Source organism: Solanum lycopersicum, chromosome 5, assembly GCF_036512215.1.
Source record: "Solanum lycopersicum chromosome 5, SLM_r2.1".
Lineage (NCBI taxonomy): Eukaryota > Viridiplantae > Streptophyta > Magnoliopsida > Solanales > Solanaceae > Solanum > Solanum lycopersicum.
In genome coordinates, this window is record NC_090804.1 from 683,180 (window position 1) to 697,984 (window position 14,805).

General features: G+C 35.6%; 2 protein-coding genes across 15 annotated transcripts; one reads left to right on the forward strand and one right to left on the reverse strand.

Moving 5' to 3' along the window:
* The first annotated feature begins 776 nt into the window (after positions 1 to 776).
* LOC101252985 (uncharacterized) lies at positions 777 to 7,967 on the forward strand. Of its 6 annotated transcripts, none has more exons than XM_010322274.4 (19): positions 777 to 1,509; positions 2,850 to 2,887; positions 2,985 to 3,007; positions 3,939 to 4,045; positions 4,116 to 4,167; positions 4,242 to 4,326; positions 4,778 to 4,868; positions 5,183 to 5,218; positions 5,324 to 5,391; positions 5,476 to 5,538; positions 5,651 to 5,706; positions 5,800 to 5,873; positions 5,986 to 6,078; positions 6,169 to 6,270; positions 6,531 to 6,611; positions 6,693 to 6,781; positions 6,885 to 6,900; positions 7,427 to 7,537; positions 7,691 to 7,967. In XM_010322274.4, the coding sequence occupies exons 1-19, from the start codon at positions 1,387 to 1,389 to the stop codon at positions 7,802 to 7,804; spliced, it is 1,422 nt and encodes a 473-aa protein (XP_010320576.1). In that variant the 5' UTR covers positions 777 to 1,386; the 3' UTR covers positions 7,805 to 7,967. The 6 variants fall into 6 exon arrangements, with proteins under 6 accessions (XP_010320576.1, XP_069153787.1, XP_069153788.1 ...); XM_069297688.1 differs by having other exon boundaries at positions 1,364 to 1,509; positions 2,985 to 3,052; XM_026031011.2 differs by lacking the exon at positions 777 to 1,509 and adding an exon at positions 1,930 to 2,326.
* Positions 7,968 to 8,589: 622 nt separating this feature from the next.
* On the reverse strand, positions 8,590 to 14,367 carry LOC101253282 (RNA-binding motif protein 25). Of its 9 annotated transcripts, XM_010322282.4 has the most exons (9): positions 13,626 to 14,364; positions 13,021 to 13,106; positions 12,384 to 12,786; positions 12,001 to 12,254; positions 11,714 to 11,866; positions 10,867 to 11,305; positions 10,112 to 10,756; positions 9,438 to 10,021; positions 8,590 to 8,960 (listed from the first exon to the last, which is right to left on the reverse strand). In XM_010322282.4, exons 3-9 carry the CDS (start codon positions 12,397 to 12,399, stop codon positions 8,709 to 8,711), a joined length of 2,343 nt encoding a protein of 780 aa, XP_010320584.1. In that variant the 5' UTR covers positions 12,400 to 12,786; positions 13,021 to 13,106; positions 13,626 to 14,364; the 3' UTR covers positions 8,590 to 8,708. The 9 variants fall into 9 exon arrangements, with proteins under 9 accessions (XP_010320584.1, XP_010320587.1, XP_069153783.1 ...); XM_010322285.4 differs by lacking the exon at positions 12,384 to 12,786 and having other exon boundaries at positions 13,626 to 14,182; XM_069297682.1 differs by having other exon boundaries at positions 12,001 to 12,276; positions 12,384 to 13,106; positions 13,626 to 14,182.
* Between the last annotated feature and the right edge of the window lie 438 nt (positions 14,368 to 14,805).

A 14,805-nucleotide genomic window follows, 5' to 3' on the forward strand; every position in this document is an offset into this window, starting at 1 on the left:
CCTCTTACTCGGTAGCTATAAAACAATCACCATCAATTTACGAGATGAATTTTTAACTTGTAATGATATTTTTTTAAATTTGAGATCTCGAATTTGAGTCTTAGATATGAAAAATCCTAATCCTGATCGAACTAGTTGGGTTCAACTATAACTATAGTTGGTATTGCTTAATGAGATATAACTTGTGGTTTGACACAAATATCAACACTAGGCATTAGCTTTATTTTAGTCCAATATCACTCCATCAATCAAATGGATATTAAATAAGTTTTTACTTCTTTTTTATTTTAATTGCTTAGTAATTAACTCTCTTCAACTACCCTCTTGCTCAATTAATTTGAATTGACATCACAATTAAAACCGTCATTTGTTTATTCTTTTAACAAACGAATGAGACGTTAATATAATTTTTACTTCGCTTAATATCAAGCAAACAATTCGTTAATTTCTCTTTGATTGTATTAGGCTATTTATGAACTAGTTGTTTGGGCAAAAATGTTTGTTATAGTGTGTTCAACTTAGTTATTTGGGCATAAAGTTACTCTTAGATAGACTAAATGTCCACATTATTATCTACGGTAATTTTACGTAGTGTGTTCCATATGGCTTATAAATTTATTTTTATCGAATTATTATATATTATTATATAAAAAACACCGTTATACGAACAAAAAGTTGCAAGAGTTATAAATATGGAAAGGTCTCCTAAGTTGGCATGCGATTCACAAATTAATAATATTTTCATAGAACAACCCTCTTTTGCTGGCATTTAAATTGAAAACAAAAAATATAACATAATAAAGAAAAAAGAGGATCATTTAAAATATCTTTACATTAATGCAAATTGTTAGATCTTTTCTTAGATCATTTTAAAAATATTTTATATTTGACTAGCTAAACTTTAAATAGATCCTTGATTTTATAACTTGAATGAAATATATCCTAAATTCTCGTCAAATATAGGAGTGTTTTTAATAGTTTCTCTTTGTTTTTTATTAAGAGTCACATGAGACAACTCATTATGTCACGTGACAAATAGAAGATGTATTTAAGTTCTGTTAATAAAAATTTAAGTATGTGAGTGTGCCCTCATCTCAAATTACTTGTCATGTTTTACTATTTATCGATTTATAAATAATTAATTAAAAAGTGAAACGTGACAATTATTTTTGAGGCAGAAAGTAATTATTTTAGGTTGTGTTATAACACGCACCTTCACTGCGCGTACAGTAAGAAACTTATTTTATTTTGCGTATCACCGTGACTTGACCACTCACTGCAAATTCCTGTACCTGACGCCTTTCCATCTCCTCTCTTCATCTTTTTTCCCCTATTTAAAGCAAGTAACAGAGCAGGTGCAGGCGAACTTCTCTTGAACAGTTACCAATGGGAGATTGTAGCAACAGCAAACTCTTACCAATGTGCGACTCCGGCGAGGCTCCGTTCGACACACGGCGGTACTATAAGCATATTCATGATAATGTTCATGGCAACATCTATCTCGATAAGGTACGGTTTCTTATTCGTTTTTTTTTGTTATGCTTTGCATGCTTTGATTCTTATCAAAATCGGAGTTCCTTTTTTTTGCTTTTGAGAAATTTTGAGTTTATTTCTACTGCTTTTGAATATGAAATGAAGAGATAAGTTCGGTGATTCGTATTTAGTTTTTCCAGTTTGAGTGTGAAATTTCTGATTCCCTTGTTCTGTTTTGCACGTTTTAATCGTTTAACTCAGTGTTCGTGTTTGCCTTTTTAGCATAATATTACTTTATTATTTGCATTTCTCTCTCGTGTCCGGTAGTGAGGTTTCGTAGCGTATACTTTATTATTTCGCGTGTCGCTGTTCTTATCAAAATCGGAGTACGTGTTTGTTTTTCAGCACAGTTACTCACTCACTCTTATTTCGGTTCTGCTTTTCGTTTGAATCGAAGAAGTTGATTTGATAACTTAAAATTATTTTTCCTTTTCGAGTGGTGAAATTCCACCACGTATGACTTGTACTCTGCTATAATGCTATACGTTATTTCTGAACTCGGCGTTCATCTTCGTCTTTTTCAAATTATGTCACGTTTTTTTTTGGCTTTTCTGGTGAAGTTCGATTGATAATTTGAAGTGCTTTTCTATTCCTGACCGGAAACCTCATATAAATACAGCATAAAAAATTTAAAAAAGAGATGCGACGTCATGCGGTATGAGAAAAAGGAAAAGTTCGGTGGCTTATACATGTTGGTTGTATGCTATGCGTGTACGCAAATATTTGTGTAGTGGGAATAGTGATGCACTTTCTCTCAATAGTTGCTAGTCAAGTCTATTTGGGCCTATAAAAGGTTTTGACTTCTTTCAAAACCTTGTGTGATTTGTTTACTCTTGTAATTTTGTTGATTCTCTTCTTTTAAAGTAGCATAGCACCTATTCATCTGTCTTGAGTTATTTAAGCGTAACACTCTTCGAATTTCGATAGTTTAATTTTTGAAATAAGATTATATATATGAAAATTATGTAAAAAGTATATTAAGTATTAATGATTGACGATTCAAAATACTTAAATGATATATGAAAAAATTATGATAAAAAATAAATTTGTTTAAATTTTGAAATCAAAGCATGTAAATTGGGACATATTACTTACTAAGTAGATAGGTAAATTTTCGTAGAGCAACAGATTTCCTTCACTAAATTCATCATTCATTGTTTAACGTTTGATTCTAGTGAAAAAGATTTTTTAAGTCAAAACAGAGTTTATATACGGCATGTACGATATATGTTTTCTATAATATCAGCACTTAGTGAAGATATCATATTTTCTATATTTATACTGTATTTAACAACAGTTCCTCCCTTCGATTGCAGCAAGCTCTGAATTTCATCGACACTGAACAGTTTCAGAGGCAAGCTTAATTTGTTTGTAAATTGTTTCTTTTCTGCTCCAGACATTTTTGATTGGCTGGAAATAATTCCAATTGTGTTTTCTTGTGTATGTTACAGGCTTCGTGAATTGAAGCAGCTAGGTACGCATATCCTTTATTTCTGATCAAGTTTCCCTTAATGATCAGGTGAATGTGTGTACATGTGAAGCTGTTGTTTAAACAAACTTTTTAATGTTTAGGATAAAGATTTTAGGGTTACTGGTGAAAATAAATATTCGAGGCTTTGCAAATGGATATATTTAAGGCTTGCAGGATAAATTTGGCTGTGTAATGGCACAAGCACATATTTAGTTTCAGCAGCTGTTGAACAAGTTGCAGGTGGATGTATCTGCTTTGATGTCCTTCCATATTAGAGAAGTCCAGTAATAGTTTTCTGAATAGCTGCACATAGTTCCATTTAACTTTACTCTCATGGCCATTTTATCGGCTTATGATGTGGCCATCTGGACTACTAGCTTGATCCCTGACTTTGTTATTTTATCGTCAACTTGCTCAAAGTTTCGCAACAACATATTCTTCAAAAAAAATAAAAAATTAAAGAGGATAAAACTAAAATGAGAAACAAGATTTCTACATATGGTGCAGGTGGTCATTTTCACTTTAAACTCCTTAGGCATCAACAACTAGACTTCATCATATCTTATCTCAATCATCTATATATGCACATTGATTAATGCTTAAAGCAATCAATTTTTTAGATCATAACTGCAAGTTGTCTTTTCCGTACTAATCTTCTTTTAGAAAAGGAGTACTGTGAGGTTCTTGTGTATCATCAATTAAAGTTATTGCTAGCAATTTGGTCCTGTAGCAGGAACAAATATACTTCTAATTGAACTGTATTAGAGCCAGTACACTTGTAAAGGCAGAAACTTTTCTGTTTCTTGGTGTTTCATGTCAGATACAAATAATCTGGATTAGAACTTTTTCAGAAAGTATATGCTCTTTTCCGGTGCTTTGCCAGCATTTGGGATTTAAACTTGTAATATTGACTCAAACTCAATTTCTGTCCTAGGTCTTGGATACATGGTTTATCCTGGGGCTGTGCACTCTCGGTTTGAGCATTCCCTAGGGGTCTATTGGCTGGCCAGTGACGCTGTACATAGACTTAAGACCTATCAAGTAGGAATATATCCTAATATCTTGGCCCTATATTTGATAAAATGTTTTGATGGATGTGCTGTGGTTGTAGGGACAGGAGCTTGGTATTGAATCTTTTGATGTACAGACCGTGAAACTTGCTGGTGAGTCAAACATACCAGCTAAGTTTCATTTTCTCAACAGTATCTGTCCATTGTTCTTACTTGAGTTCATCTAGGATTACTACATGATGTGGGTCATGGGCCATTCAGTCACTTGTTTGAGCGTGAAATTCTTCCTCGGGTTCGCAGCGGCATTAAATGGTAATTGTTAATAAAAACTCTTTCCTTTTCATCCATCAGAACTGGAGGATTGGATGCTTCCCTTATAGAGATATTTGGGCTGCTTGGCTCTATAAGTATATTCCTAAAATTCTTGTTCTTATTGGGCATCAATGCATGATTGTGTAGGCTTTTTTCTACCTATCTCTGCCGCTTTCGTCCATTTTAAGTGAAAGTACTCGTTTGTCCTCTTCATCCAAAATTAGTCCACCACTGAAAGAGTCTGTATGACATTACCATAACAATCACTATTCATGGGTTATATCCTTATTTCCCCAACAGAAATATTTGCAGTATTTGTGGCTTCAAAAGAATCCCATCACTAAAACAAAGCTATTTATGTACCTTTCCAAACATTGAGCAACATATTTTGTTTAAGAATTTCCTTATTTGAGTCTATTTTTCTAATACTTCCTGAATGGAAAAATTTCAGGTCCCATGAGGATATGTCTTTGAAGATGATAGACTACATTGTTGATGAGAATAGCATTGATATTGATTCTGGCACTTTGAAGAAAGTAAAGGTCGTATGAAAATAACTCATGTTATTTATGATGCCTTTTTGCATCCTTAAATCAAACATTCCCTCCCTCTAAAGATGCAATCTCAGCAGACTAGTATTAGTTGCCCTAAGTTTGTCTGTCTGCATAATTTAGTATGCATTTGGAATGTTATTTTCTTGAGCTGTACCTCATGCTTTCAGAATTATATAATGTAAGATTGAAAACCTTTCACGTTCATTATCATGAGCTTTATTTTCAGTTTGTTTTGGAGCTTTGTTTTAGATTCCTTTGGCTTTCCTCTGAGTGGTATTAAATCTCTCCTCTTTTCTACTCAGGAAATGATAGTTGCTTCTGAGGCAGGTAAATCAGTGGTAAGCATTTTTATGGGAGGATTTGAGTTGATGTGTTAAGATGTTAAAAAAGCTAAGATCTGACACATACTGAATTCTGTTGCTTCATTACTTGCTGTTATACAGAGCTCAAAAGAGAAGCAGTTCTTGTATGATATTGTTGCTAATGGACGGAACGGAATAGATGTTGACAAGTAAATTCCCTTTTCCTTACTTTCTTCAGATGCAACTTAAATTATGTGCTTGCAGCTGCATTTGATGAACCAATCTTTTTGCAGATTTGATTACATAGAGCGTGACACCAGAGCTTGTGGTCTTAGGTGCAATTTTCAGTTCCAGAGGCATGATTTTCATACTAAATTTGATCCTTCTTTCTTTTTATTACTGAAAAAATTGTCCCAGAATTGTTACTAACATTGGAAAAGCCAATACTACATTTTTTGTTATTTGCAGGCTAATGGAAACAATGCGTGTTATAGACAATGAAATATGTTACAGGGCAAAGGAATGTTAGTATTCTTGAAGCTATTATTTTACATGAGAAATTAACATCTTCCAGATGTAGGAAAAGTTCTCACTTTGCATTTGATGATTTTGTTTAGATCTTACGATCCACAAGCTATTTTCCACTCGTGCTGATTTGCATCGTACAGTCTATACGCATCCAAAAGTGAAGGTTCAAAGAATTTCACCTACCTTTGTTCCTTGTTTCAAAATGTTTCCACTTATTACTACTTAAAACTCACTGTGAGCTTGTTTGTCTTCTTTTTCTATCTTATAAATTTTAGGCAATAGAATTCATGGTCGTGGATGCTTTGATAAAAGCAAATGACCATCTTGAAATTGATTCATACATTGATGAACCAGCAAAGTACTGGATGGTTAGATAATCTATATCATTGATACAAACCAAAATACCATGCCTGTATGAACTTTAAAGCATCAGTTAATTAATACTGAACAATGTACAGTTAGATGATACAATTGTCAAAACAATTGAAGCTTCTACCCACCAAGATCTAGAGGAATCCAGAAATCTGATTCGTCGAATTCGAAGGAGGGACATATACCAGGTATCCATTATATAGCCAGATATCCAGAGTTGTAATTCCATAGAAAAACATATACAGCTTCAAGTTGTTTCTATTATATATATATATATATGTTCTAAGGATCTTATTTTACGGAACTGTTCATATTATCTTTTAACATGTACTGAACTCCTATGCTATTCTATTAAACTCGTTCTTTATAAGTTGAATGACATCAATTACCAAGTTGTTTACAGCAAGGACAAAATGGCTAAAATATTTTTGCATCAATATTCTGACAGTACTGTAATGAGTTTACTGTGTCCAAGGAGAATCTGGAGTACTTCAAAAATGTAACGGCTCAAGACATAATTTGTTCCCAGGTCCTTCAGATAACTCTAATATCCTCTTTTGTTTACCTGATAGTGATGATCACTCCCTCACAGAGTAATTTTTTTATTCAGAATTCTGATGCTCATTTGAATGAGGAAGATGTTATTGTTACGAATATCAAAATTGATTTGGCTAATGGAAGGAATAATCCATTGGAAAGGTACCTTTCTTTTCTTCTCGTGTTATTGTTCTGATGATCTCATGCTCGTGTGATGACTAAAGCCTTTTCTTTTCTTCTGTTCATGTGGTCCATTGTCATGCAGGGTCAGCTTCTTCCAGGTATTATAATTTGCTTCGTCTTGTTTACTTTCAAGAAACTTACACAAAACTAGACAAACATAAATTTGTTTTAGGACTAATTGTCTTCTTTGCTTGAAGCTACAAAGATGCAAATTTTGGTTAATTTGGCCAACAAGTGTTAGTGAGAATGCTCTTCGACAATTCCACCTATAGTTAGAAATTAACCTTTTAATATAAATGGTACTCTTCATGCTAGTTGTATTATCTCTTTTGCAACTGTCAATTATAGTTGTCTTAGATTCTCCAGTGATTTTGTTCATCTATACTGAACTATTGAAAACAGTGATGTATTTCAGTTAAAATGGAAAAGACTGTACAGCATAGAAATTAATTTTCCTTGTGGTTCTCAAACATTGATTAGCTCTGGAAGTTCTTATCTCAAACATCAGTTCAATCTCTCTTTCGGCTATAAATGTTGTCAAATGTCAACCTTATATGGCAAATACTTTTTGGGTGCACATGTTTCAATTTTCCGCCGGCTTCTCTAATGTCCTATTGTTTACAGGATTATGATAGTTTTGAGAAATTTCATATAAAGGAAGATTGCGTTAGTCAGTTATTGCCTACTTGTTACCAGGATTTGATCGTTAGAGTTTATGCCAGAGATCCTAAACTGGTCAGTGAGTTGCAACCAAACCGATAGTCCTTTATTCTCCTTTAAACTGCCTGCTTCTCTTTTGCCTCGAGCACACTTCTCTTAGAATTTAAATAAATATATATTTATGAAGAGACTATATATGCTTTGGTAATTTTGGCAAACGTGTTACAGGTAGATGCTGTTACCAATGCATTTGAGAATTTTCAGACGAAGACTTATGGAGAGAAAACGCAAGTGCATGCAATTACTGAAAAAAAGAGACGCTTGAAGTACAATGGTAATTAAATTCTATATATCCTGCTTCTACGAGCCAGGTGTATATTTTGTGAATTATAGATTCTCAGTCTTATTTAGCTATTAAACAATAGAAAATTCATTTTTGTGGAAAGCATTTTTCTGTCATACCAAGCATGTTTATTGGTACTAACAAGGAAGTGTTTTTGCAAGAGCCTTCCGAGTTTTATAGGGCACTCGAAAAGTCGAAATAGAGAGACAATTAGGCGAAAGATAAAAAAGAATTTTGAATTTTGTGATATAAAATAAAAAATGCTTTTGTAAAAAAAATTAGACTAAAAATAAAAGATGCATATGTTGGTACGGTTACACGATGGAAGACGTTCTTAAATTTGCGTCAATGTATCAGTCTTCTCCTCATTCTGAGAAATTTATGTTCCAAAAAATGCCTTCAAATTTTGACACAAATAGAACATGAAAAAAATAAGTATTTTGCTCCGTACCAAAATACTTAGTGGCTTCGTTCATTTTATAAGGATAACAATTCTATTTAAATGTGAAACGGTTCTCATTTGAGAAATGAAGATTTAAGATCACGTTCATTCCCATCTAATACTGCTGGAAACAGTTAAAAATTCCAAATATAAAAAGAAAACTATTAAGCCCTTCACAACAACATACCCTGTTGTGATCCCACAAATATGGGGCCTTTGCTTCTCAAAAATTACCTCCAGTAAAAAAGGTGGGATATTTCTGATATGTAAGAGAAAACAGCACAAACATGGAAAGCAAAGCAACCTTGAAGCTGGAATGAATTAAGAGAATCACAAGATAACTTTTGACCTAAACTATTTGTCATTTTTAAGCTTGAAAGAAAACAATTCTACAATGATTTGATAGAGTAGCAAGAGTTAATGAATATGCTTTCAAGTTACAGGTGAGAACACAACTGAAATTAGGATTTGGGCCTTAAAGCCAGACCTGTCTCAACTTTCTTGATTTCAAATATAAGCATCCTCCACATCTTCAGAACAAACATTTCAGCTTCTTCATCTAATATACTTTGGAGCCTCTCCAGCATCTCAGTTGCCTTGACATGTTCTTGAGTGCTGGAGACGATGTAGTCTACCAGCGTCGGCTCCTCCTCACCAAGGAAATCAGTGATCTTCTTACTGATCCACGGTCTCATCCTTTCATGTAATGCATTCTGTGAAAAGCAAAGCAGATATAAACTATAAACATTCACAGCTCCAATAAACCAACAATAGAAGACCCGAAACTCATTCATCAGTTGTGTTTCTTGTAAAAACAATTTAAAAGGAACCATCATGTTGCTCTTACTATTACTGCGCTCAAAGGAAATGTGTGATTGGAAAGAAAGACCGGCTATATCGGGGGCCAAAACCAATATCAAATGTTTGGCTGACATTAGGCTAAAAATCAATCACAATAGTAATAAAAGCCCTCCAAATCCTAGAAACTTAGTGGGTATGCTATCTCTCACATCTCATCCCACTCTGCTTTATGTTAATTGCAGGAACACATCAATATGAAAATGCATAGCTGTGTTCGCTAGAATTTGCAAGTACCAGATAGCATATAACTCTAAAAATAAAACATATAAATTAATGAAACCATCTCATGTACTAAAGCAAGAGAATGAAACTGACAGATCATTTCTCACCTTGTCATAAGTAGCCCAGTTTATCTCATAAGAGAACAACTCATCTTTGGTCTTTGGAATCATGTCAATCAATTGCTTTGCATCTAAAAGCTTCTGATTATCAGGTGTCTTAACCTTATCAGGTCTAGTTTCCCGAACTCTGCCATGATCAAGGTTTCTACCGTCATCCCTGGTTCGGTTAGTCTCCTCGTCATGCCTGTCCCGATCCCTCTGGCTGGATCTGTCATGAGTTCTTCTGTGTCTCTCCTTCTCTATATCAGGCCTCTCTTCTTTAGCATTGACATTTGAAATTCGCTTTGCAAATTCTGCAGCCATAGTCGGCGATGCTACAGAGATGGAAGGTTGGACCATATGTTCGTCAGCTGAGTAGTCAATTGGAACCAATGGCCTCATTTTCTTTTCTTTTTGAGTATCCTCATCCTCATCCGCATTGAAGAAAGAAGGGACAGCAGCTCTTTTTCCTGACCCTGAGAGGCCAAATTCTAACCTTTTTGTAGGGGCATTGCTATTATGCCTCATGTCTGATGTTGCAGTAACTGCACGCACGGATTCTTCATCAGTCCCATTTTGTGCAACTCCTTCACCTGTTATTTTTCAACATCAAATGTCAAATAAAAAGATAAGAGCAGAATCCATAATAATAAATCTTAAGAAGAATAAACTAAAATAGTTACCCTGGCTTAAATTAAAATGAGCTGTCTCGATATTCTTATCTTGGCTATCAAGATTGTTTTCCTCATATGAAATAACTTTTTCACGTCCATTGGCTAGATGACCAGAAAGGATTTTCAATGCCTCCTCCTGTTCTTTTTTCTGATGTTCCTCGTCTGCTCTTCTCTTAGCCTCAGCAATCTCTTCTTCTTCTTTAAACCTGTCAGCCAAGTCATCTTCCTTCTCTCTCTGCCGTCTTTTCCTCTCCTCGTCACTAGTCCTGTGTTTTCTTTTCCTATAACCATCTTCACATTCACGTTCTTGTTCCACTATATCCCATTTCCGTTCCTGAGCCCTTTCTTTCTCCCTTTCTCTCTCTCTTTTTCGCCAATGTTCCCTCTCCCTTTCTCTTGTTTCCCACTCTTTTTCACGGGACTTGTACCTACGGTCATCTTCGCGGGTCTTGTACTCTCTCTCCTTCTCTCTCTTGGCTCGTTCTTGTTCACGTTCTCTCTCATACCTTTCGAGTTCCCTTTCCTTTTCCCTCTTCAAATCCCTCTCCCTATCCCTGCTTCTCCTATCATGCCTACGATGGTCCGGTGAGCTAATCTCGGCCTTGTCATGCTCACTTGAAGTTTTACTTTCGTTGACATCATCATTTTTTTCTTCTGCAGTGTTTCCAAAATCATAATCAAACTGTCAGTAAAGCATCAACAAAAGAAAAATATCCGAAACAAATAAAGGAAAGATAGGCTTCCTATTGGTCCAAGAAACTAACCATTTTTTGCTGTATCTCTACCTGGTTCTCCATCTTTGAGGTCTTCCGTATATGAGTTATCAGAACCATCTTTAGGTGCTTGTGGAGGTGGAGGTGGAGGTGGTAATGGTTTATTCTTCAGCCTTTCCTCGATCATATCCTTGAGCTTCTCCAAGGCCTCTTTGTCAGCTTGCCTATCTTCGTCAGTGACCAGACCAAAGTTAGCAGCATCAAGATTTTCTTTGTTCCCTTTATCACCACTATCTTGCTTTGATTCTTCTGTACTAGACTCAGGAGGTTCAGCGGTCGTCTTTGGATTTTCATTTGTCTCCCCACCTAATGCACTTTCTCCTTCTTTCTCAGTGCCTTCACTTTCAGATTCTTTGGGTTTCTTTGAGTTCTCTGCTTTCTTTTCAACATACCGTTCAAGGAAATCGCGAGTTGCTTGATTGACATTTAACTGCAATGATACCAAGTCTAACTAAGTTTAATAGTTGAAATTCACTACCCTTTAGTAAGTTGGGGATGTAACATGACTTGAAGGAGAGCACCTACAACATGATTTGGTCGAAATATGCATGCAGACAAAACAAAATGTTCATATTTCAAAACACTGGGGGAAGATACTGTAAATATTTAGTAGACAGATGAGCTGCACAGTCACACATTATCAGATGGAAAAATAAGGTATCATAATTAATTTGTCACTGAGATCTTCATGCTGCACAATAATAGTCCTAAAATATGCAGACATAGAACAAAATTTATTTATTTTGGACAGTTGGCCGTGTGTATTTTCTAGATAAGAAAAAAAATTGAGTGGGTGGGTGGGGATCGAGAGAGAAAGGAGGAAAAGACAGGATCATACCATTAGCTCCTGCCCATCGATGTTTAATTTGTTGAGCAATCTTAATGCACGGAGAACCCCCTCAGCAGACTCAAACTCACAAAACCCAAAACCTTTAAGTGATCCATTAGTCGGATCTTGAGCACGCTTCCAACTCCTAACAGGCCCGCAGAGCTTTGCAAACATTACAGCAGAAAGGTCAGTTAAATTTAGAGCTTTGGAGCACAAACAAGTGAGCAACACAAAGAATTAAGTTCCACCCTTCAAAAAGTAATTGGAGAAATTGCTGAAATGTTAGATTCACTCACCTGCAAAAGAGAAAGCATAAAATCATTTTCTGCAGTGGACGATATCTTGCCAACATAAACTGTTGTTTGTGGTTTCTCTGTTTGAGTAATGCTTGGGATGGCAGCTGGCCTGGCAACAGGAGGAATGATTGGAGGACGCATCATAGGGATTGGAGGGCGCATCAAGGGAGGAATAATGCCAACTGCACCAAGTGGGCGTGGAGGAAAAACTGGTCGAGCCATCTGTGTGTACGGTGATGCATAACGCGGAATTCCTGCATAAATGGACAAAGGAGTCTAGGAATATTTATTAGGCCAAGCTTACAAAGCAGAGACAAGTCTACCACTCAACACCTACGTCTCATTCACAAAAGAAAACTGTAAGGCTGAACAAATGTTATTACCAAACATTACAAGCATTATGAGATGGCACCATAGGCATGAGAACACTCACGAGCTGAACAGATAACCTGAAGGATCAAGATAATAACGTCTATTTCATAAATCACTAACATGTGAATAGGGCTTACCTTATGCATCCACTTGCAAAGAAATCTGATCTAACTGTCCAAATTCCAAGAATGATTTGCAAGGTTTGAATACATTAAGATGAGACTTCCAGCGTCTCATCATCAGTAATGCAATTGATAGCATGATAAAGTATTTTAAGACAATCTTTCCACATGTCAAACATTAACATCATCATGTACAGCAGAAAAATAGCCGGAAGGACAACACAAGCAGGTAAAATGAAAAGATTGTGATACCTTGGTGTATAGGCTACTTGCATTCAGTTGTTAACAAGGTCTGCTGCCAGCATTTCAAGAATCAAGATCCCAACAAAGGGGTAGTACCCTTACTACTAAAAGTAAATCTACTGTAGTACACGCATATTCAGACATTACATAACATAGAAAATTATATGTCCATGGTGAGAAAGATCCACTTTTGGTACTTCACAGAAAATAGATGTGCTCGAAAGCAAATGACCTTGTAATGATAAATGAAAATAAAAACAAAAACAAGCAAACGTGCTCATACCAAAAAAGCAGTTGGAGTACTCAGTAGTCTCTAATGAACAGCAATATGAAGCCTTCCCACCTTTCTCACCGAAACCATTCAAGAAACTGTAGGAGAAAACATCCCGTCATCGTTACCCCTTATCCATTTTTAATACAATTCTATGGCAAACTCCTCTCATCCATAATATTCCCCTCCCAATATCAACAGAATAAAGCAACAAGACAGAAGTACGCTAGCCATTGATACTCTAATTATATCTATAACGTATATACTATTAAGTAATGCGAGGTTCAAATGGTAATCAGAAATAAGAGTTCAGTGATTCTTCTAGAGCCTTAACAAGCATACTTATGTATAACATTTTGTAGTGGTTCAGTCTCAACAGAATAATTTCTAAATAATAAACTTAGTCAAAGCTATTATTAAGATCCCAGTACTGCAGCATCTAGAGCTGACAATCCACAAATCTGAAGTAACTATCCTAAGAGATTAATCGACAAAGACTTCGCCTTTTGATATCACAACAACACAAGTGTATAATACACTGCACAATCTATCATTTCAGCTATCAATTGCTAAATACCCAAGTTGTCAGTACATATAAGAAAGAAACAAAAACCCACCGGGATGAATCATGGCGCCCTGTGGAGCAGGTTGAGGCATAGCATGGTAACCGTTAGGCATAGGAGCGTATGGTCTCACCATCTGTCCAGGCATAGCATAAGGTGGCATAATTTGCGGCGCCGAACCCATCTGGACAGCTCCAGCACCAGCTGTAGGTGCTGGAATCATCGACGGCGGCACAGAATTCACTCCGGGAGGCTGAACCGAAGGATTCGGAAAATTCAATGTTTGCTGCTGCAAGTTAGGGTTAGGAAGAGGCGAGAACATAGGAGCTACACCAACACCAGGTAGTGGTGCTGGTGGCGTCGCCGGACGAAACGACGGAGGTGTACCGGAGTAAGGCTGGATCAACGGCGGAGGTGGTGGCAGAGGTGAAGATAACGACGGTGCCGGAGATGGATCTGATTGCGAGGTTTTGTTGTCAGATTCTGTCAGTGGTTGTGAATTTGCGACGGCGGAATTTTCCGGCGAAGGAGCTGAATCCGCCATGGATGTGGAAATTGGTAGCCGAAGATTGTGGGTTTGGGAGTGAGCCCTAGAATTACTGAAAGAAAGTATTGATTGTATGAATATGTGTTATATATATTTTATAATTTTCGATAAAATATCTTGTTCTAATGTCTCATTTGTTTGCATTTAATGGAGTTATAAATCTTAATTATTCACGTTCAGTAATTAAGTACATTTGATTGTTAGTTGTGAATCAATAAAATTATTTTTTATTTTGAAAAATCTCTTAATGAGTTTGAAAAGTTGTAAACGAATAAGATTTATAGAAGACACTTAGCTATCAGCGTACGAAAAACATTCTTTCTCTCCTTTCTCAATCAAACATCAATTTTTTTCCTTTTGAACTAGTAATTTTCATAATCGTTCCAAGATTTATTTATTTTTGAATTATTTTTCTTGTTTTAATATTGGAGAAACTAGCTCTAATGATATTTTTGATGTATTTGTTGATTATCAAGATTTTTGAATGAGAAATAGTACTTCAAATCACGATTAAAAATAACGATTTTGTATAAACATTTGAAATGTCATCTGAAGTCTATCAAGTTATTTTAGTCGAATCTCGTTTATGATTATGAAAATACCATTTTATATATGAGCGAAAAAAATTCTTCTTTCATACTCTCAATCGTACAATAGAGCTATCTTTTAAAATATATATGCAGACTA

What these genes read in the sequence shown, in the direction of transcription:
- LOC101252985 (XM_010322274.4), top strand. Translation starts at nt 1,387, where the DNA reads ATGGGAGATTGTAGCAACAGCAAACTCTTACCAATGTGCGACTCCGGC. An exon ending in AACCAGCAAAGTACTGGATG is followed by an intron (nt 6,079 to 6,168) that starts GTTAGATAATCT and finishes AACAATGTACAG; the next exon opens with TTAGATGATACAATTGTCAA. An exon ending in GAAGGAGGGACATATACCAG is followed by an intron (nt 6,271 to 6,530) that starts GTATCCATTATA and finishes ATATTCTGACAG; the next exon opens with TACTGTAATGAGTTTACTGT.
- LOC101253282 (XM_004238624.4), bottom strand. Translation starts at nt 14,115, where the DNA reads ATGGCGGATTCAGCTCCTTCGCCGGAAAATTCCGCCGTCGCAAATTCA. An exon ending in TTATGCTTTCTCTTTTGCAG is followed by an intron (nt 11,867 to 12,000) that starts GTGAGTGAATCT and finishes ATGTTTGCAAAG; the next exon opens with CTCTGCGGGCCTGTTAGGAG. An exon ending in TCGATGGGCAGGAGCTAATG is followed by an intron (nt 11,306 to 11,713) that starts GTATGATCCTGT and finishes GTATCATTGCAG; the next exon opens with TTAAATGTCAATCAAGCAAC.